This window comes from Mirounga angustirostris, unplaced genomic scaffold (genome assembly GCF_029215605.1).
Source record: "Mirounga angustirostris isolate CCGP_5_RB_7025 unplaced genomic scaffold, mMirAng1.0.hap1 SCAF_15, whole genome shotgun sequence".
Taxonomy (NCBI): Eukaryota; Metazoa; Chordata; class Mammalia; order Carnivora; family Phocidae; genus Mirounga; species Mirounga angustirostris.
In genome coordinates this window covers 30,526,192-30,547,352 of record NW_026991723.1, presented here as the reverse complement: position 1 = coordinate 30,547,352, position 21,161 = coordinate 30,526,192, and the positions used below count along the sequence as shown (strand labels likewise).

Below are 21,161 nucleotides of genomic sequence, written 5' to 3'. Positions count from 1 at the left end.
GCTTCCCCGTGGATTTTTAGGCAACTTTTTTGGGGGTGAGGCAGGGGAGGAGGGGTGGAGCCTCTGAGCAATACTGCTCCTTACCATTCTTGCTAAACTTCACAGCAGCCTAACTGCATTTATGCAACACAAGTTCATCTCACACTCATCTTGGAGAAACCTCTCATTGCTGCTGTTGTAATGGTAATTTGTCTAATTACAAAAGTAGTGATCCCTAAGAACAGTCGAATAAACACATGGTTTGTTTTGTTGTGTGTTCTGTAGCATTAAACGTTAATTTTGCAGCGATTTTGATAGCGTTCTTTAGCTTCTATTTAAAAAAATACAGTTTCCTATTCAAATGACTTTTAGGATGACTTGAAAACCTAGCAAAACATAGCGCAAGTAATCTGCTTAGCTATCAAATGCATGCTGCTGTTTGCTAAAATTTCTTAGCCCAGGGGAACCAAAGTTTTGTAATTAGAGGTTCCTCTAGAAATCTAGCCATATTGCTATGTGAAAAATTACTTACGGCTATTGAAATTCATGGTTTAAGACAATTTCTCCTTTAAAAATGTTGCTTATTTATTGTTACCTACCAAAATAGCAGAACACTTTGAATTACCCATTGGCACTCTTACCATGCATGGAAAAAATAAAAATTTGACTTCATCTGAAAAGAGTTGCATCATGATATGTGAAACGTTTTTTAATAACCTGAAGGAAGGAACATTGCAATTTTTCCATTTCAGATCGCCTTTGTTTTGCCATTCTCTACAGCAGACCAAAGAGTTCATCAAATGTACATTATTTCAGCATAGATAATGAACTTGAATATGAGAAGTAAGTACTGCTTTTTAAATGATTGTTAGTAACTTTTTTATTTTGAAGAATCTAAAGGTATGTTTATAAATAGAATAGCCTTGGAAAATTACAAATCTGTTGATTGATAATTGCAGAATGTTTTTTTCTTGTAGTATAACCCTGGTAATAAGGTAGATCCTTAGGGAAAATATCAAAATGAAGGAACCTTCCTAAATATAACAATTTATATTTGAAATTCTAGCAGCTTAAAGTACAATGAGATATAAACTAGTATACTAATAAGTAAAATGTGGAAAAACAGCTTTTTTATTCAGATGTTATTGAGGCTAGATTTAAGCACTGTAGCATTTGTCATATTTTTTAATAGGCATTCCTTACCACAATACCACTAGTTTACCACTAGTACGGCAGTATCATTGAGCTGTATGACCGATAACAATTTGGTGTATGCTTTCTTGTCTTAGATGGATCTTGTAGTTCCAAAAAGGCATTTATATTTAGAGGATCTAGAATGTATATGTATGTTTTTGTTTTTCATTTTTAAAGCTTCTACGCAGATTTTGGACCACTCAATCTGGCAATGGTTTACAGATATTGTTGCAAGATAAATAAGAAATTAAAGGTAAAATCTTTTTTACTTAAGATTTGACTTAGGTAATCATTGTTAGTCTGATTCTGGGGAGGGAAAAGAAAGGAAAACATACCTCTGTTTTTTATTTTTTTTAAAAAAAGGTCTTATTTCTCACTGCAGTGGTGTTTGGGACATACATGTGATTTTTGTTTTATATAGTCATACTGTATATATGTTTGTTTTCCAGAGTTTTGACTGAATGGTTTAAGATTGATTGGGTCATTTGGTTCTGGTTTGGATTGGTGATGCTCAGATACTTGAAAAGCCAAAGTATAAATTGGTTAATAACCTGAAACCTCTTGCTGTCTGATCTAATGGAACTGAAACCTAACAAGAGGAACTTTCCTTGTTTTGGTCCTTGTTCTTTCTGCCTTTACTTTGACAGAGTGCTAGCAAAGTAATAAAAAATACTGGCTCATCTTACTTCCATTCTATCTTTAATCTCCCATGATATTGTACTACCTGTGACTCTTCATCCCCACCTTTATACATACCATTAAGGAGCAGGGAAAGCAAGAGCAAACAGCGTATCTTTAAGACTGGGTATGTGAGAGTTGCAAAATTGTACTTCTGTTACTTTGAACTCAGACCCCATTCCTTTATTTAAAAAACTTCTAAGTTATGGTCACATCAATAAAAAGTGTTTATGTACTGCTAGCAATTCCAAATTAGTCACTGTAAATTCTCAAGTAGGAAATACTGGACTTAAGGGTAGGTAGTTCTTAAAAAACAACTTTATCCAATTGATAACTTACCATACTAATACACAGAAGAAATAAAATTTATTTTCAATTAAATTTTAAATTGTATTACAAATTTATGAGTGAGTAAGGCAGATTTTTTTTTTCCTTGAGCCTCAAACCTAAAATTCCCCGTTATGAATGTTAGAAGCACCTGTCAAAGGAGTTACTAGTCTGCAAAATAGAAGTTGGAGAGTTGCCTTTTCTTTTTTATATTATATGTTTACCCTACAGATTTATGTAGAGATGGAGACTCTTCTTTCTGGACTTTATTTTTCTCTTGAATAGGAATATAAACATTTATAGCCTTGGGGCGCCTGGGTGGCTCAGTTGTTGGGTGTCTGCCTTTGGCTCAGGTCATGATCCCAGGGTCCTGGGATCGAGCCCCACATCGGGCTCCTTGCTCTGCGGGAAGCCTGCTTCTCCCTCTCCCACTCCCCCTGCTTGTGTTCCCTCTCTCACTGTGTCTCTCGCTGTCAAATAAATAAATAAAATCTTAAAAAAAAAAAAAAAACATTTATAGCCTTGTATATTTATGTCCACACCTTCCTCCTTTTTTCCAGTTGCTAATGGCAGGTCTTTTGTTCATACAGGGCTGGGAAGCTAAAAATCATTTCCTCCCTGAGCCCCCCCGCCGCCTGCTTGTGTTTCTTTGCTTTAATTTTGAAAGACTTTTTTTTTTTTTTTTCTTTCCTGTACTCCACCTTTTATCCTTTGACTCAACCAAGAATATATTGGCATATTGGTCCCTTTTTTTTTTTTTTTAACTTTTTATCATTTACCAGAACAACTTTCAGGGTGTTGACCATCCAACTTGATGGAAACATTACTGCCTATTCAATTAGTGACAAAAGTGTGTTGAGAGTTTGAATTAAAGGGTCTTGTGCTTGTGTTTCTCTATGGCTGGTTGGGTTTTGTTTTTGTTTTTTAAAATCAACTTGGATCTCTTATTCTATGTAAACAACTAAAGGAAAATATGTACACGTTCATCATTGACTCACAGAAACCAAGAAATATGTGCTTTTTGAACTGAATATATCCTTTTCCTTATGCTTACCTGAATCTGTTTCTGCTCACGTTAGTGAAATACAGGTGAGGAGGTGCTAACTATAATCATACACTTTTTTGGTTTTTAAATTCCATACCCTTTTTATTTAACTGTTTATGGAAGTATAATGTATGTACAGAAATAGGTGCAGATCTTGAGTGCACAGTTCAGTGAATTTTCACAAACTGAATATATGTAGGTAATCATCTTGGTCATCAAATCAAGAACAACATTAGCAACACCACATAAGAGCCCCACTTTTGCTCTCTTATCTCTGCTCCACCCTCACCCTGCCCTCTTACCCCGTTCACCATCTTGATTTCTAACAGAATGAATTATTTTTGCCTGTTTTAATATACCCTTTTAATTATAACGGTTTTGGGAATTGATTTAAAACCAAAAACAGGAAAAGGAAAGAAAAGTCTCCCTCCCCCCTCACTGCCTTTTCCAGCATCTTATGTATTCTTTCAGAGTTTATACTCCAAGCATATATCTGTTCATGTCCCCTCCCCACCCTTTAACTGTACTTTCATCTTAATCCAAGAACATGTCTTTTATGGGAAGGTACATAGCATTTTGGGGCATCAAAGTTAATCATTTTAAAGATCTTGCTAAGGTGAATGCTTATACATTGTAAGGTTTGGAATTTATCTTCATCACAAAATGAAGTTTTAGAAAACTTGAAATTAAAGAGAAAATACTAATACCTGCTTATCTTTATGTAGTCCATCACAATGATGAGGAAGAAAATTATTCATTTTACTGGCTCTGATCAGAGAAAACAAGCGAATGCTGCTTTCCTTATTGGATGTTATATGGTAAGTAACTGATTTCCTAACATATTAGTAAAAATGCATACAACAGTGGTACTTTAAATTGTAGTTGGAATTTTGAAATTACTTTTTCTAAGATAATATTTTGATTTCTTTCCAGAAAGAACATGTTTTGCTTTTAAAGATTTGACCAACAGGGAAGGCTGTGCATATTTGGGGGGGATAGGGTATATGGAAGATTTCTGTACCTTTTACTTAGCTTTGCTATTCTGAACCTAAAACTGTTCTTTAAAAAGCCTATTTTTTTTTAAATTGACCAACTACTGTGAAAACCTTTTTATGTGTTATAGCACTTAAGGTTAGAAAATAATGCCCCCGAAGCTGTGTTTTTATAAACCCATGATCCATTTAGTGAAGTTGTGAAAGTGGAGTCAGGACCAATATTTGATTTTTTTTCTAGAAAAACTTCAAAGTGTATCACATGAGGTAAGAGTGCTTTATAATTTGAATATAGGCAATTTTTCCTAACTAAGGTGTGATTCTTAAGTCTATTCTTACGGATTCTCTCCATTCTCATGAAAACATCTAGAATGAGGACATGTTGAGTCAGAAAAAGGTTACATACTATGTAGGTTACATAGGACATTGAGAGGTCTATTTGTTGTTGTTTTTTAAAGATTTTTATTTATTTGTTAGAGAGAGAGAGAGAGCACAAGCAGGGGGAGCAGCAAGCAGAGGGAGAGGGAGAAGCAGACTTCCCACTGAGCAAGGAGCCTGATGCAGGACTCAATCCCAAGACCCTGGGATCATGACTTGCACCAAAGTCAGATGCTTAACTGATTGAGCCACCCAGGTGTCCCGAGGTTTATTTCAATCATTGGAAAATAAGCTTTGGAATAGCCAGTATTTATTTAAGAGTTACAAATTTCATTTATTTATAAGCATCATGGAAGATCTTTGTTTTTAGAATCATATTTTATCACTGCCTAGTACATTCATCTGCAGGAGTACCTTAGCAACAGTTTTTCCAGAGTAGGCAAAGAGCTCCTCCAGAATAGTGCCCCTTATCTTTTTGTTTGTGGGTGTGGAAGCTAGCTATCCTGTTCACTGGAGAATAGTGAGTGGATGTGTCTTCTACTCCCACCCACCATAAGGGGATTGTTTTTGAAGTTCTTTAGATAAGTTTTTCCTTCCCCCAACTTGCTCCTTGCCTCTGTCATGCTTTCCTCCTTTTGAAAATTATTTTCTGGTATATAGTTTAATAATTTGGAATATGCAGTGATTAAACCAGAAGTTGGTGGTACTGAGATTGCACCTAAACATTTCATAATTCCTTTTCTGTGTTTAAGGTAAATCATTAGCAAATGTGATTAAAGCCTTTTTGCTTTTGTTTTCCTCTTGTGCTCACAGAAGAAATGTTTCTGGGCCAGCTCTAAGTTTTCTTACCATCTCTGAATGTGTGAAACACAGGTGGTAGATTAGGTCTACTAAAATTTGACTTCTTAAACTTACCCAGATGTGGTGCTTTTGTTTGTTTTTTCCCCCCATCTCTCCTGGTTTTTATTATGCTTAGCAACAAAAATTCTTAGGGAAAAAAAAAAAAGCCTATGCAAGTTCGAAAGAAAAAGAGCATGGAGAGGTGGCTGGGGCATTTGGTGCCATTACTTAGCCCCTTGCTGGGGAGAGGAACCTCATGGATTAGAATAAATCATGACAGCTTTACAGAAAAAGAGATGCAGCCAGAATTCTTGGGGTTTGTAAAATATTAAAGGGAACCCTGGAGATACGGCCCTTAGTGTGACAGTAAAAGTCTTTACATTATCCAGGAGGAAATGGCTAAAGACATTCCATTCAGGAGAATGTGCTTCTGAATAGAACACACAGAGCTCTGCCTGGGCTGCTCTTGTGTCAGTCATTTATTTGTCTCTGGTCAGATGAGATGTCCCCAAGATGGTGGAGGCAGGGGGCAGGCAGGGACGGGTCTCAGGGAGCCAGACATGGTAACTTCAGTGTGAAGAACCGCCAGAGAGGGTGGCTGTGAGCATGGTGGGAACCACAGGTTTTGTTAAAAAAAAAAAAAAAAGTGCTTGATAATTTTATAAATAAGAAATCTCTTTTTAAAAATCTTATTGCTTAACCGGCTGAGCCACCCAGGCGCCCCTTTAAAATCTTATTGCTGTTGTTTTTTACTGCTAGTGATAAAACAATGACCCCTTGGCATATTTACTGAAAATTTGTTGTCATAGTTGTTCTAAGTTTGGTATTGGCCTTTTGACTTTGTTTATGGTTGCATTTTGGCATGTAGAAGTTTATTTTTCTATATTTAACATATTTAGAGTTAGAAATCCTTTCAGGATTTTACGCTCTCAGATTAGCACTGATTAAGAAAGTGCCAGGTAAGCAATTTGGACATTCACTTGAGTTCATTCCTCTGCTCAGTTAGAAGCCAGCTTGCCAGGAGGATTATAGCTCTTGGCTATATAGCAAAAGTCTTTGCAGCCATGACTGGTTGGCTGAAGTAGGAGCTTGGAGTTGAAATGATGCTAGGTGGGAAAACAGGAGGAAAACTTCTAAGAAAAGGATATTTATTTATTTATTTATTTATTTATTTATTTATTTATTTATTTATAAAGATTTTGTTTATTTATTAGAGACTGTGTGAGAGCACGAGTGGAGGTGGGGGATTCCGAGAGGGAGGGAGAAGCAGGCTCCCTGCTGACCAGGGAACCCGACTTTGGGCTCCAGGCTCAATTCAAGGACCCTGGGATCATGACCTGAGTCCACGGCAGACGCTTAACCGACTGAGCCACCCAGGTGCCCCAGAAAAGGAAATTTATTAATAGTAGCAAAGGAGTGTCAAGATATAAACCTCAAAAGATTAAACATCAAGTGTGGATCTGATGGATTTGAGGTGAGAATTTGATCTGGTTGAAGTCTGAATCCTCTGATTAAAGATTTTTAGAAAGAGTGAAGAGTTCCCTAAAAATTGATCTGCAGCCTTGATAACCTTTTCTGGAGTTGTTGAGGAATTTTGGAAATAGTAATGCTTTTTAGTGATTGACCTGGAAGATGGTGCAGTAATGTTAGGACAAAAAGTCTGGAGGAAGAACTGTTAGGAAGGAAGTATTCTGAATGGACTAACTCTCTCTCCATCCTTTTACACTCGGGGCCTCTGAAAGGAATGCCCTCTCCATCTTCACGTGTTCAAAAGGACCTAATATGGAGTGTGGAGGAGGCTTGAGAATGAAGTGTCAGTACTTCTATTTATTTTTTTGTCTTAAAAACAGAGGAGGTTAGGTTTTGCAGATAGTCAAAATACTCAGCTATTAAAACTGGATTGATATACTCATGCTCTGTTAGTCCCTTCTGTCAGATGGTCAGGTGCCGCTTGTGACAGAAGTGAGATTATTGGCCTAACTATTCATTTGTCTTCAATGTGTGTATTTCCCAGTATTGCACTTTATGTGGCCTAGTGAATGGTTTCACCAACTATCTGAAATGGTAGGAGCTTTGTTAACAAATTATGGTGAAAGTAAAAGTACTCACTCACTGTAGAAGAGTTGAAGAATATAAAAGTTACCTGAGTTTTTCTTTTTACAAAAAGGTAAGTGTATCACATCATTTTAGGAAGTAGTAAGTTTACCTTGTTGTGATAAGTCAGTGATTATTACCTAGCCAGATTTGGAGGGATAGTGGTATTTAACCTGTCATCGGAAGTACAGGTGAAATTTTAAGTGGAAAAGCAAGTGCCTTTCAAAACAAATTCATGATAGTGAAGAGAGTATTTTGAAAATAAAAGTTTGAAACTTTGTTTTGTCATTTTGTTGTGAAAAATGTCATGTCAAAACCCATATTTATACCCTTGAGAAATTTAGAAAACGTTCCTTAAAAAGAACCCCCTTTTGTATTTATAAGAGCAGGACATGTGCATATGTATGTGTAATATACCATATGTTTTATGCTCACCAGGACAGTTTTATCACCTGGTGTTTTTTTTTTCGGTCAGTGGCCCATTCTTCCATTTTAATCCATACTCCATCATCTCGCTACCTGGATTATATTATATTCATATTTCCTCCGTTGATCCAAAATGTCCAAAGCAATACCTAATCCAGGACCATACATTGTGTGTGATTGTTGTGCCCTTAATCTCTCTCACACATGCATGGTCCCTTTTTGCTAACACTGATTTATGGAAGAGACCAGATCTCTTGTGGAGTGTTCCACCTTTTGAATTTTTCTGGTTTCTTCCTTGTGGTATTTTTTAACTTGTTTCTCCATTCTCTGTATGTCTCGTGAACTGGAAGTTAAGTCTATAGGCTCCTGCATTAGTAGTATATGTTACATCGTATCAGAAAACATATAATACCTAAATTACCATTAAGGATGCTAAAAATGGCCACTGAATTCAGTGCTAACCTTCAAATTCTTTCAATGTATGGTCTTCTCCTTTATGACTTTATGGATTCCATATGGTGTTATTTTGGAATTATTTGTATGTTCAGTTCCCCATCAACCTTGCATCTAGTGTTTTAAACAATTAATAGTACTTACCTCAATCAATTTTATTACGGTTTCAGTGTAACTATAATTTCTGATTATTTTATTCATCCTTCATTTATTAGTTGGCTTTCTTTTATGGGAATTGAGCTTCCCCTCTTCCAGTTGAGGCTGAAACCAATTTGGTTATCCTGAAACCAATTTCCTACTGAGAAGGCAGAATGAATGGTCTTTTCCCTTTAAGGACATAGTTTTCAAAGTCAAGTGTTATATTAATAGCCAAAAAACAAAATGTTATAACCCACTTTAAAATCATTTAAATAAAGTTTCAGTGGATCCTAAGCTTATTTGCTAAACATTTTAAAAATGTGCAGCACTTTCCCTGTTAGTTTTTAACAACATCTGATTAGAATTTGAGATTTACTAACCAAATGTCCATCATTGCTGGATGGGATGAAAGAAAATGAGTGTAATCCTTACTGCATTTGCATTTACTTATTAGAGTAAAGTATCTTTTTAAGTTACAACACCCATTAACATCAAGAACTGAAACAGCTGTACATGATTTTATTTATATGAAGCTCTTGGAAAGATGTCTATTCCACAGTGACAGAAAGAATATCAGTGGTTGCCTCAGACTTGAGGAGGGGAGGAGGGAGACATTTGGGATTAACTGGGAAGGTGCACAAGAGAACCTTTTGGGGAGAGGGACACCTGGATTGTGTGTGTCATGGTTATACAGCTGAGGACAGTTGTTGAAATCCATTGACCTGTGCATTTAAGATGTTTTCATTGATTGTAAACTATACTTCCATAAAGGTTTTTTTTTAACCAACAACAAAAAAATAGCTGAACTCACAACAAGGCTTTTAAATCAAGATACTTAAAAAATGAAACATTAACTATTAAATTTATTAATATTTTAGTGAACACAGGTTCTTTAAAGCACACTCTATATAATCATTTCAGAAATAATTGTCACTTTATCTCTCTCTTACTATTTAATTTTTTACATGTATATTTTGTAACAGAAATGGTAGTGCATTATTTTACTAGTAGGTACAAACTTTAATTTCTAGTTGCAAAACAGGTTTTTGGAGGAGGCCACTGAGTTGCCTTTATTTTCAATTTATGTAGAGAATCTGGCACAAATTAAGCATTCACTAAATGTCTTTTTCTTTTTCCTGCTTCTTTCCACTATTATCATACCTTAAATCTACTTTTCATATTAAAAAATAAGAAAGATGCCATTTTATCTTATTGGTTATCAACTTTGTTTATATCTTATTGCCCTAGCAGTTATATTTTTCTGCAGATATATAGTATTCAGCTCTTCCATAGGTAAATGTACTTTTGAGGGCTAGCCTGGGAAATTAACCATCGTTTCTAACATTTTTTTGTGGTTAAAGTGTACTGAGTGTAAAATAAATGATGCAAGCAAACTTTTGGTATATAGCTTGCAAATTTGCTTTTCTTTAATGTTTAATAGATTACTTTAGGAGAGCTAATTGTGCTAACATAGATTCCTTGTTCAAAGTTTATCACTCTGTAGTAGTATTTTTTAATTCTAAGCAATTTTTATAACCTTTAGAATGGCTTACCTTGTAAACATTTACATTGAAAATTATGATACTAATTAAGTTCTAGGATTTTATTAATTCAGCAGTCTGTGAGTAGAATCCTAAATTGTGTTGAATTTAAGATTATTTCAACAGTCATGCTAAGAGCTCAGGGACTTAATTTGTTATTTAATGATGATCTTTTGAACTTGTGCTCTACTTTTCCTTAAGGATTTAATTATTTTGGACCCAGAGTAGTCAATGCTGGGTTAAGGTGGCTTCAGGGTGAAGGGATCAGATGAGAGGTTAAGCCTAAGGAAGCAGAGAGGAGAGGATCTGAAAGCAGTAGGTAAGAATCCAGTTCAGCAGACAGCAGTCTCGACGGGGCAGCAAAGACTGGAGGATAAAATCAGGTGGGCCAGCCCAAGTCTTTGTAAATACTCATCCCCTGACAGACACCTTCCTGGGTGTCTGCGACAGGCAGGGCAAATAGCAACAGGCTGCTGTCAATAGCAGCCAGGAGCTGGGTCAGTGTGAGGTGTGCCTGGAAGGGGACGGCGTGGGCCAGAGGAAGAGGCCATGTGGTGGAGGGAGCTGAGGGCATCACAGCTGATCACAGCCTCACTTCCTTTCTTGCCCTAGTGAGCCTGACTGCTGGTATCACATCCGCCTGTGACACTTGCGAGGTGGTATTAATTTGGGGAAAGAGTGAAGAAAAATGGCTCTCTGTTATGAGCTTTGATTGTAGATCTTTTTTGTTTTTTTTTTTTTTAAGATTTTATTTATTTGACAGAGACACAGCGAGAGAGGCAACACAAGCAGGGGGAGTGGGAGAGGGAGAAGCAGGCCTCCTGCTGAGCAGGGAGCCCGATGTGGGGCTCGATCCCAGGACCCCGGGATCATGACCTGAGCCGAAGGCAGATGCTTAACAACTGAGCCACCCAGGTGCCCCTTGATTGTAGATCCTTTAAGCTCTCTGGAATTTTGGATCCTTGTTTCAGTACTTGTTTTAGATAGTATGGTTTCTTGTCTATAAATAAGGCCTGAGCAGTAGGCCCTTTTCCATCCAGTAACAAGCAGTGTGATTTTGGGTGACCAGTGAATATCACAGGTTGGAAAGTAGTGGCCTGCTAGCTCTATGTAATTGAGTATTTATAAATTTATAAATAGTTTATAGTAGTTTATTTGTTTTTGCCAATGTTTAAAAATTAGGAGGTTTCATGCAAAAACAAAATCAAGATTTTTGCTTTGTTTTAAAAAAATATCCCTACTACCCACATAATATAACCATATACACTAATACCCAGGGCCAATTCCCTCACATTTATTAGCTGTCTGGCCTTGGTAGATACATGATTGCTATGCCAAACTTGCAGTTTCCCTTTATCTAAATCAAGGATCATTATACCAATCTACTATATATATATCTATGTAGATATATATATTCACACATCTACACATAAATAACTAAAAAGTTAAAACTATTGAAATATAAGGCTATCTGGTTTTTTTTAACAGTAGTTAGGATTTTTTTTTGTTTTGGTGCAGGAGCTGTGAAAGTGATTTTACTTTATTTACTTATTTTATCATATAAAATTGTGTGTTATATATAGTCTTGTCCCTACTTACCTTTTTTATTTAGCAGTTGGATCTTTAAGCTTATTTCCAACTTGCATTGATTCATGAACATTCTGTGTTAATCTGGAGAGTGATTTTTTTTAAAAGATCATTCAAGTCTTGGCATAGGAAAGACTATGTCATCTGGTTGAAGTGAAAATAGTTAATACTGGAAACATTGTGACATTTCTCCATGAAAAATATTTGAAAATGGTTTACTGGTTTATCAGGCTACCCCTTTGTTATTCTTCATTCTTAGGATGATTTGTGTAATGTTCTGGTTCTTAAAACCGTACCAAAGGCTCTCTGAGTACATAGCAAAAATGTTGTATGTAAGAATAGAAATAAGAAGCATGTGTCTAAATGATTGCGTTTTATTACTTGAGGCCTGAATTGTCAGGATTGAAACTGAATGATCAGGTTGTGATTCTTTTCTTTCAGTCCACTAATTTCATTCACCACTGATCGAGCCCCTCCCAGGTTTTGAGACATAGATCAGTAGTCCAAGGTTAGCAGTCTTCACAGGGACTAGGGCAGGCAGATGATAATTTTGAAAAATGGGACTGGGGCAGGCAGATGATAATTTTGAAAAATGGGACTGTGGAAGTCCTAGAAATGGGTATGGTATTATTCAGCAAAAAACACCTTTGCACCGTGACTTCAAAAAGCACTACTGATGTCACAGGTATTTTTTCCTCGGTATTTTATTCATCCTGTACGATTGCCCTTTGCTTCTTCAGAGAGATTACCTACCTCAGAGAGAGGTGACAACAGGCTCTCCCTCCTGGTGCTTTCTAAGCCATGGGGCTTGCTTACATTTACATCTCTGCACTTGTCATTTATTAGCTTATTTATCCACGTCTAACAAACCGATGTGATCATTTCCTCACTCACTGATGTTTATTGTGCTACCCTGTTACCTTTGCTGCCTGACAAATTACCCCACTGGACTGCAGTCATCTGAAGGCTTGCCCCGGGGCTGGAGGGTACATTGCTAAAACATGGTCCATTCACACCCTGGCCAGTTAGCACTGGTTATTGGCACGAGGTTTCTGTTCCTTGCCACACAGGCTGCCCCAGTGCCCTCATTGAATGACACCTTGAGGTACCTAGAGTGAGGAATCCATGGCAGAAGCCCCAGTGTCATTTATGAGTTAGCCTCAGAAGTCATAGTCTGCCATTTATGCATTATTTACACACGGGTGCCCTAGTCATTGTGGGAGGGGGCCACCTGAGAGGGTAGAAATACCAGGAGATGAGCATCATGAGGGCTGTTTTAGAGGCTGGCTACCACAGCTGTTTAATATCTCTCTTGTTCCTCATTTGTTGCTTCCTATTTTTGGACAGCAATGTGGAATTAGAATGACCATTCTATATTTGTACATAGCTTCTCATGAAAATATACGAGAGGAATTTGAGAAGGACCTAGCTTCCAAATGGCCAGGAACACAGTGACAGATCATAAAATTGCATTGATTTCGAGTTTACTAATTTGAGGATTTGTGTTAATAGAGGAGTCATTTATAGGATTTTTCTTAAATTTAAAATAATTTCATATGGCAAGGCCTTTTGACTAGGGAAGATGCATGGGTGGTGTACAATTAAAAATGATAGATTACTAGCAAATATTTCCTTGATAGTTATGTGCCTTAGTCCTTTTGGGTAGCTATAACGAACTGCCAGAGACTGGGAGGGTTATAAACACACAGAAATTTATTTCCCACATTTATGGAGGCTTTGAGGTCAGAGATCAGGGTATGTCAGCATGGTCTGGTGAGGGTTCTCACATGGTGGAAGGGGCTAGGGATCTCGCTGGCCTCTTTTATAAGGCACTCATCCCATTCATGATGGCTCCACCCTTATGGCTTACCATCTCCTGAAGGCCCCATCTACTAATACCATCACTTTGGGGGGTTAGGATTTCAACATAGGAATTTGCAGAGTGGGGCACGCAAACATTCAGACTATAGCATTATATAAATAGATTTATTCTGAGTCTATAAATTTCCTTCAGCTTATCTCGTTATACCCAGTATCTATTTATGTATGTTATATACAAGCATTCCCCAACTGGATTTAAAAATAACATTTTTTTAAAGTTCATTACTAAGGATTTAGGTTTTATTCCCTCAAAGGAGAAATGTTATATTGCTCTCGTGTTCTTTGAATTGAACATGTGTTCCAAGGCATAATTCCAACCCACAGTTATTTAATGTATTAAGGACTATTTTTGTTTTGAAGGTTAGAAGGAAATAATACCATTGCAGTTTTAGTAATTGAAGAAACCAAAGAACTGCAATCTTGAGTAAGAGGAATTATCTTTAATCTGGTGCTTAAGGAAAGATTTCTATAATTTGAGAGAAGGTCTTATTAGAAATTTAGGGAGAATCTGAAAGAGGTCTCTGGATTTCATTTAATTTAAATTATATATGTGTGTGTGTGTGTAATAAATATATATATACACACACAAATGAATCAATCAACCCCTATTCTCACTCTCATTGGCCTCAAGGTGTTTTTTATTTGGTTTTGTTTTTCTTGGTTTTGGGTTGGTCTTTGGAGGGGTGTCTATCTACTAGTAAGTCCTAAAATAGAATGGAGAAAAGACTTTACTGGTGTTATACAGTAAACCTTAGAAGAGAAAGGAAGCATGTTGGAGACTAGAAGTGAATGAAAAGAATGAGGAAATTTGAAAAAGGGGGGAGGGTTGGATTTTAAAATTTTTCCTAAAAGAATTGTCATGCTGTTTTTCCAAATAGTAATAATATAGAAAGTCATGTGATAAGTTGATGCTTAAAAGAGGAAGTAATGTATAGACAAAAATGATGACTGAGATTATAAATGATTATCTTGTGGTTAATTCATGATAAATTGCAATCTTATATGAGTCAAATAACTGTACTTGAAAATTTATACTAGGTAACAAAACATTTCCTTATTCTTGGAATCGATTGTTCTTTGTATACCTTTTTTTGTGGATTTGTATGCTGCCATAGATAAATGTTAGAAGATTCTGTATAGTTAATTGAAGTTTTGTGTTTTTGTTTTGTTTTTTAGAGTAAATGGGATAAAACCATATTGAGAAACAGCCTAGGCATTGAGAAAAAGTTCCATTTATCATTCTTGAAACAGAAAATTGGTAAAATGCCCTCTGAAAGCTGAATCAACTGTTATGACCAGTTTTGGGACATGTCCTTCTCAAAGTTTCAAAGATCCTTGTTGGATCTGTGATTTTATAATTTCTCTTAATCCAGTGATTTTTTTAAAACTTAAAGATTTAAGAATTTAGGTTCAGTGAATTAAACATTGAATCAGAGTCCATATATAATATATGAACCAGGAATTTAAAATGAAACCTAAGGGGCACTTGGGTGGCTCAGTCATTAAGCATCTGCCTTCGGCTCAGGTCATGATCCCAGGGTGCTGGGATTGAGCCCTGTATCGGACTCCCTGCTCTGCGGGAAGCCTGCTTCTCCCTCTACCGCTCCCCCTGCTTGTGTTCCCTCTCTCACTGTGTCTCTGTCAAATAAATAAAATCTTTAAAAAATAAAAATAAAAAATAAATAAAATGAAACCTCAGACATGGTTCCTCACTTCAGAGAGCTCACAGTTAGATTGAGGAAACAGCTCACATATGTAAGTAATGGAGATAAAAATTTTATAATTAATTTTTTTAGTGATTTCTTTTTTTTTATTTTAAAATTTTAAAGATTTATTTATTTATTTATTTTAGAGCAAGAGTGTGCATGAGCGGGACAGAGGGAGAGAATCTCAAGCAGACTCCCCACTGAGTGTGGAGCTTAACACAGGGCTCAGTCCCACGACCCTGAGATCATGACCTGAACTGAAATCAAGAGTCGGACGCTTAACCAAAACTGAGCCACCCAAGCACCCCTTTAGTGATTTCTTTTTACCAGTCAAAATTTAAAGTATATTATCCCAAAGTAAGCTTTAGCATTGAGTCTAATTTATGTAATAATATATGTGCCAAATCTAATGCTTGTGGCCACCTCCCTGTCCCCCCATGTATGAGCTGAAAATGCCCTGCCCTGCAGGAAGATTCTGAGTTGGAAAAAGACTTGTGCCTTCAAATTGAATGAGGGTCGGAAAGTCCCAGGCAAACTTCATTGGAGATTGAGGATGACTTACTTAGAGGGATGCCAGTGAAATTCTTGAACTCCAAGTTTCTTTCTTTCTTTTTTTTTTTTTTTTAAATATTTTATTTATTTGAGAGAGAGAGACAGAGCTAACAAGAGAGAGAGCATGAGCGAGGAGGAGAGGGTTCAGAAGCAGTCTTCCCATGGAGCAGGGAGCCCGACATGGGGCTCAATCCCAGGACCCTGGGATCATGACCTGAGCCAAAGGCAGACGCTGAACGACCGAGCCACCTGGGCACCCCTGGAACTCCAAGTTTCTAGAACAGTTTGCTTGTAAGAAAGAGGAGGAGAGGATGAGGCTAGTAAAATACTTCTGCAACTCTAGAACTGAAAAAACATTGGAACAACATGTATGAACTTTGAGAGAAAGGATCTACCCACCAAAAGTCATATACATAGTAAATGTCAGGGCAGAGAACAAGAAACTATTGGAAATGCAAGGAATACCAGTGGTGGACCCAAAATGCTAAAGAATCTACCTGAAGTAACTCTACCAGATAAAGATGGAAGCATAATGTAGTTCTGAGGATAAAAGAAGACAGTGAAAATAGGAAGCAAATGCAGTTTTATAGGAAACCTGTACAGTATTGTAAACAGTTAAGTCTAAATGGATGGAGTTAGTAAAAATCTTGCTCTGCCTTTTCCCCAGTTTTAGTCCATTTCCCAGCCCCATCCCCTACACACTCCTTTATGGTCATTTCGGTGGATTTGCAGGAAGCAGATGAGGTTAAAAGCATGTGTTCAATCTAATGTCCTGATTTAGAAAATCTGTTTTAAAAATGCTATACTTGTTACCACAAAGGTTGTTGTGAAGTTGTTTGTTCAGTGCTCTTACTGCAAACAATAGAAACTAGCTATGGCAGATTTAAGCCAAAAAGAATTCATGGATGGGGTACTGGATGACTCTCGGGATCCTTGGGAAGGCTGGAGAACCAGGCTCAGTTAATTGGAGAGAAATTGTACAAAACTTCACAGTGACAGCACTATATCTTCATTTAGAAATAAACTGCCTTTTTCTTCTCTTTTCAAATGTAGGTTATATATTTGGGGAGAGCTCCAGAAGAAGCATATAGAATACTAATGTGTGGAGATACATCCTTTATTCCTTTCAGGTAAATATAAGAATGATATGGTAGACTCATTCAATCAGGCCCTTGCCAGAAATATCTTGGTATAGTTGTTTCTGGGGGGAAAAAAGGAAAGACCTGGTAAGTAGTCATTTTAGAGTGGATACAAATACACCACAGATCTAGGTTGCTCAACAGTGACACTATTGACATTTTGTTGGGGGGCTGTCCTGTGTGTTGCATCCCTGGCTTCTGCCTACTGGTTGCCAGTGACACCTCCACCTCCACGAAATTAGTTGTGGAAACCAGAATGTCTCTAGGCGTTGCCAGATGTCCCTCGTGGCAGTGAATCACTTCTCTGTGAGAACCTCTGCCACTCCTGGAAGCTGTACTTTGTAATCAGACGAAGTCCTGGAATTCTGGTACTCAGAGCTACCACTGAGGAGTTTGGGTCCTGAAGAGTTAAGAAGTAAGTTTTCCTGATAATCAGGAGTTAATTTCAGTGGCATAAAGGAACCTCTTCGTCCTAGTAATATGCCAACAGAGACAGTGGGTGAGGTTGCTAATGTAGCAGCACTACTAGAAAAACCAAATAGCTGTGTCGTAGAGGATGGATAGAAGTGATGTCCATCTGTAAACGGATGATAGCCTCATCCTCAGCTCAAACTTACCAGGTGATTGTGTTGAAGATACTTTGAAAAAGCATGTGTTCTTCTTTAAGGTCTAAAAGTTTCTCTACCTGTTTCTCAAAATCCTTGACTTAGCTATGCAATCAAAGTATTGTATGGCACTTAACGTGTAATAAACATGTGAAATAATTTTACGGATTCCATACTGTGTTGATAATTTCAAGTACTGCATTATTCTTCCACTCATAAGTTAGTAGTTTTTAGTATTGGTGCGTATGCCTTGAATGCCTGATGTTAAAGGTATGGCCTTGCTTTTAAAACGTAAGGTTGTGAATTTGACTTCATTGTAGACGGGCTTTGGGATGGGTCTCCCATTGAACTTAGGCATAATCTTCTTCAGTAACTGTATGACTGTCCATGGACTTACTCTATAAATTGATACTTGTTTCAGTTCTATATTGCACTGAAAACTGTATATTAAGTGATTTAGCAAATTAGAAGAATTACTTTGAACCCAGTCCTACCATCTTTCTTTCTAGTGCAAGGATTATGTGAGGTCTTTTGTTATTTGAGATGGATAGGAGGAGATGAAGATTATTTTCTAAACTGGAGAGTGCTCTACTTTTCTTTTCAACCTGTAATATAACAGCAACCATATATTTCCTTTAGAAGAAATGCTTGTATCTGTGGTCTATGAGTCACAGGAACATTGGTATACAGTGTTAATTTTGTTGTAGAGTTCTTTATATTGGTATTCCTTTATAATAGTGCCATTCTTAAAGTTCATAACATAAGGTCCTGAAATACAGTAAGCACCCATATTTCACATATCCAAGTAAGGATCCACGGAACACTGTTGATGTAAAAGAGAATTTGCATTAATTTAAATGCAAAGGCCAAAAATAGAATAAATGTTGCTTTTTTGCCATACCTGTGTTTAAGATTATTGAAGTTTGGCACTGAGAAATGAAGTTAGTTACTTCTGGTCCCAGGAGTAAAGTTAGTAATTCTCTAAAAAACAGGACTTCGCTAGAAACAGCTCAAGTTTGTAAAATTTGAATCTTTATAGTCCTAGATGCCAGATATTTGATGTATCTAAAGTATTGTTTCTCCAAGTATGGCCTGTGAATTAGTGTCAGTCTGTGAACTTTTTCTTATCAGCTGTGATGAGATAAGTATATTTATAAGAAGAATTTGGGCTTGTATTTGATGTGTTTTTTCCTTCTATTTTTCTAGTAATTCATTTTTATTTGTAAATAAAATAAAAATTTACATATTTTTATTAAATAGAAAGTATTTATTTACAGAAATTATTATTTTTGGATATGTAATAATACAGTACTATTGTATTTTATACTTACTGCATTTTACAAAAGTATCAGCCTGTGCAGATTTAAAAATCTGGTGCTTCACCACATTTTACTGTTCTTTTAAACTTACTAATAAGAAAGTAGGTCAAATAGAATTAATAAAGCTTGATAATATTTTTTTAAGCTTGATTGCGTTGTAGTCTTTTATCCTTGCCACTTTAAGTGCGTAGAATAAATATATGCACTTCAAGTGCACAGTATAAATATAGCTGTTAACAAGAATAGCATTCATTTGCAGTTAAACTTTTTATGCTCCGTAGCAATATTTAGTTAGATTTAATTCAACTTAGATATAATTCTTTAAGCACTGAGTTTACATGTTTGTATATACATATATATGATTTCTTAATGGATTATATCAATATTTCTCTGCCATCTAAATGAAAATACAGTATAAAATGTAGTTCAGTATTTTTTTGATACCTTAGTGTTATTGTTAGGAAGAGCATATACTGCTGTTCTTTGGTATTACCTGTAATACTCCTTTGCTTCTTAGTTGATTTTTTTGCGGGGGCGAGGGAAGGGGGCCTCTGCTTTCTGTTTTCTTGGGAGATAGTATTGTATAGTTTTTATAGCTTGATTATTGACGTCAGACCAGGGGGAGTTTGACCCTCAGTTCTGCCACTAACATCTCTATGGTTCTTTACAAATGTGAGCCTTGGTCTCCTACTCCATAAGTGGGAATGACAGTAGGATCTCCCTAATGGGGTATGAGGATTAAGTAACATTCTGCATATAAAACACCTAGTATAGTGCCTGTCCTTAACTAACATTTATTGGACATTCATATTTTTGTTTTTTTTTCAATTGATGTGTGTCTTCATACAGCTAAAAGAAACTTACTAATGTCATGTATATGTAACTACCATCCAGTTCAAGGTACAAACACTGCCAGCAATCCTAAGGATTCCCTTCAGCCCCTTTCTAGTCAGTAACCACCCCCCAAGTAACCACTACTTCTACCACATCAGTTTTTCTTGCCTTTGAACTTCATATGAACGGAGTCATACAGAGTAGGCATTTTGGAGAGTTGGGACCTAGCTTTTTAAATACATTAATGCCTGGGGCGCCTGGGTGGCTCAGTCGGTTAAGCGACTGCCTTCGGCTCAGGTCATGATCCCAGAGTCCTGGGATCGAGCCCCACATCGGGCTCCCTGCTCAGTGGAGAGCCTGCTTCTTCCTCTCCCTCTGCCTGCCTTTCTGCCTACTTGTGCTCTCTCTCTCTCTGTCAAATAAATAAAATCTTTAAAAAATAAAAATAAAAAATAAATAAATACATACATAATGCCTGTGAGATTTATCCATGTTGTGGCAAGTATCAGTAGTTCATCCTTCTTTTTATTGCTTTCCATTTTTTTGCATTTCCATTTTTATTGCATTCCATTCTATGAACATATCACAGTTTATTTGCCCTTAGTCCTTTTGATGGATCCTTGTGTTATTTGCAGTTTTTGGCTATTATGCATACAAGCTGCTGCAAAAGCTTTTTTGACAGTATTTGACATTGTTTTGCAGTTTCTCAGCAATACTCTTTCATTGCTTCTCATCTGCCTTATTTATTTATTTATTTATTTAAAAGATTTTATTTTTAAGTAATCTCCACACCCGATTCGGGGCTCAAATGTACAATCCTGAGACCAAGAGTCGCATGCTCCATCGACTGAGCCAGCCAGGCATGCCCTCATCTGCTTTTCTAAGTTGTTTTGTTTTGTTTTTTTCTTTCTTTTTCTTTTTTCTTTTATTTCATTTTATTTTATTTATCTGTTAGAGCACAAGCACGGGGAGCTACAGGTAGAGGAAGACACAGGCTCTCTGCTGAGCAAGGCTTAGCCCGATGTAGGACTTGATCCCAGGACCCTGGGATTATGACCTGAGCTGAAGGCAGATAGATGCTTAACAGACTGAGCCACCCAGGCGCCCGCTTTTCTAAGTTTGTTAAATGTTCTTAGTGACAAGTACCCCATCTCCCCCGCCCCAGCCTTACATCCAGATTCATAGCTACTATTCTGCTGTTTTGAAGAAGCCTGATTGCTTGGGTAGAAGGAAGGTTGTGTGGGTGTGTTTAAAGTTGGAGGTGTTAAGAAATACATAATGAGTAAAGAAAGATTTTTGTTGTCTATTCAGGTAGTATAATGTATGAGGCAGAACTTTAGCTGAGCCCAGATTAAAGCTTGTGGAATCATCATTGACTAGTGCAGGGCTTGGCCCATTGTAGGTTCTCAAAAAATATGCATTGAATAAATGTATCAAGTTATCACAAAGACTG

At 36.8% G+C, this 21,161-nt stretch overlaps 1 protein-coding gene across 11 annotated transcripts in view; it reads left to right on the top strand.

Annotated features, from left to right (window-relative positions):
- The window catches only part of CDC14B (cell division cycle 14B), a 112,769-nt gene that overhangs the window by 59,069 nt on the left and 32,539 nt on the right, over positions 1-21,161 (top strand). For all 11 annotated transcript variants that reach the window (XR_006792116.3, XM_045882375.3, XM_045882373.3 and 8 more), the window contains exons 2-5: positions 732-822; positions 1,351-1,426; positions 3,949-4,041; positions 16,865-16,941. Coding sequence is in view for 10 of the 11 variants with exons in the window: in XM_045882375.3 (XP_045738331.1) it covers positions 732-822; positions 1,351-1,426; positions 3,949-4,041; positions 16,865-16,941 (337 nt within the window). In the remaining variant the exon portion in view is untranslated. The remainder of the gene's footprint in view (positions 1-731; positions 823-1,350; positions 1,427-3,948; positions 4,042-16,864; positions 16,942-21,161) is intronic.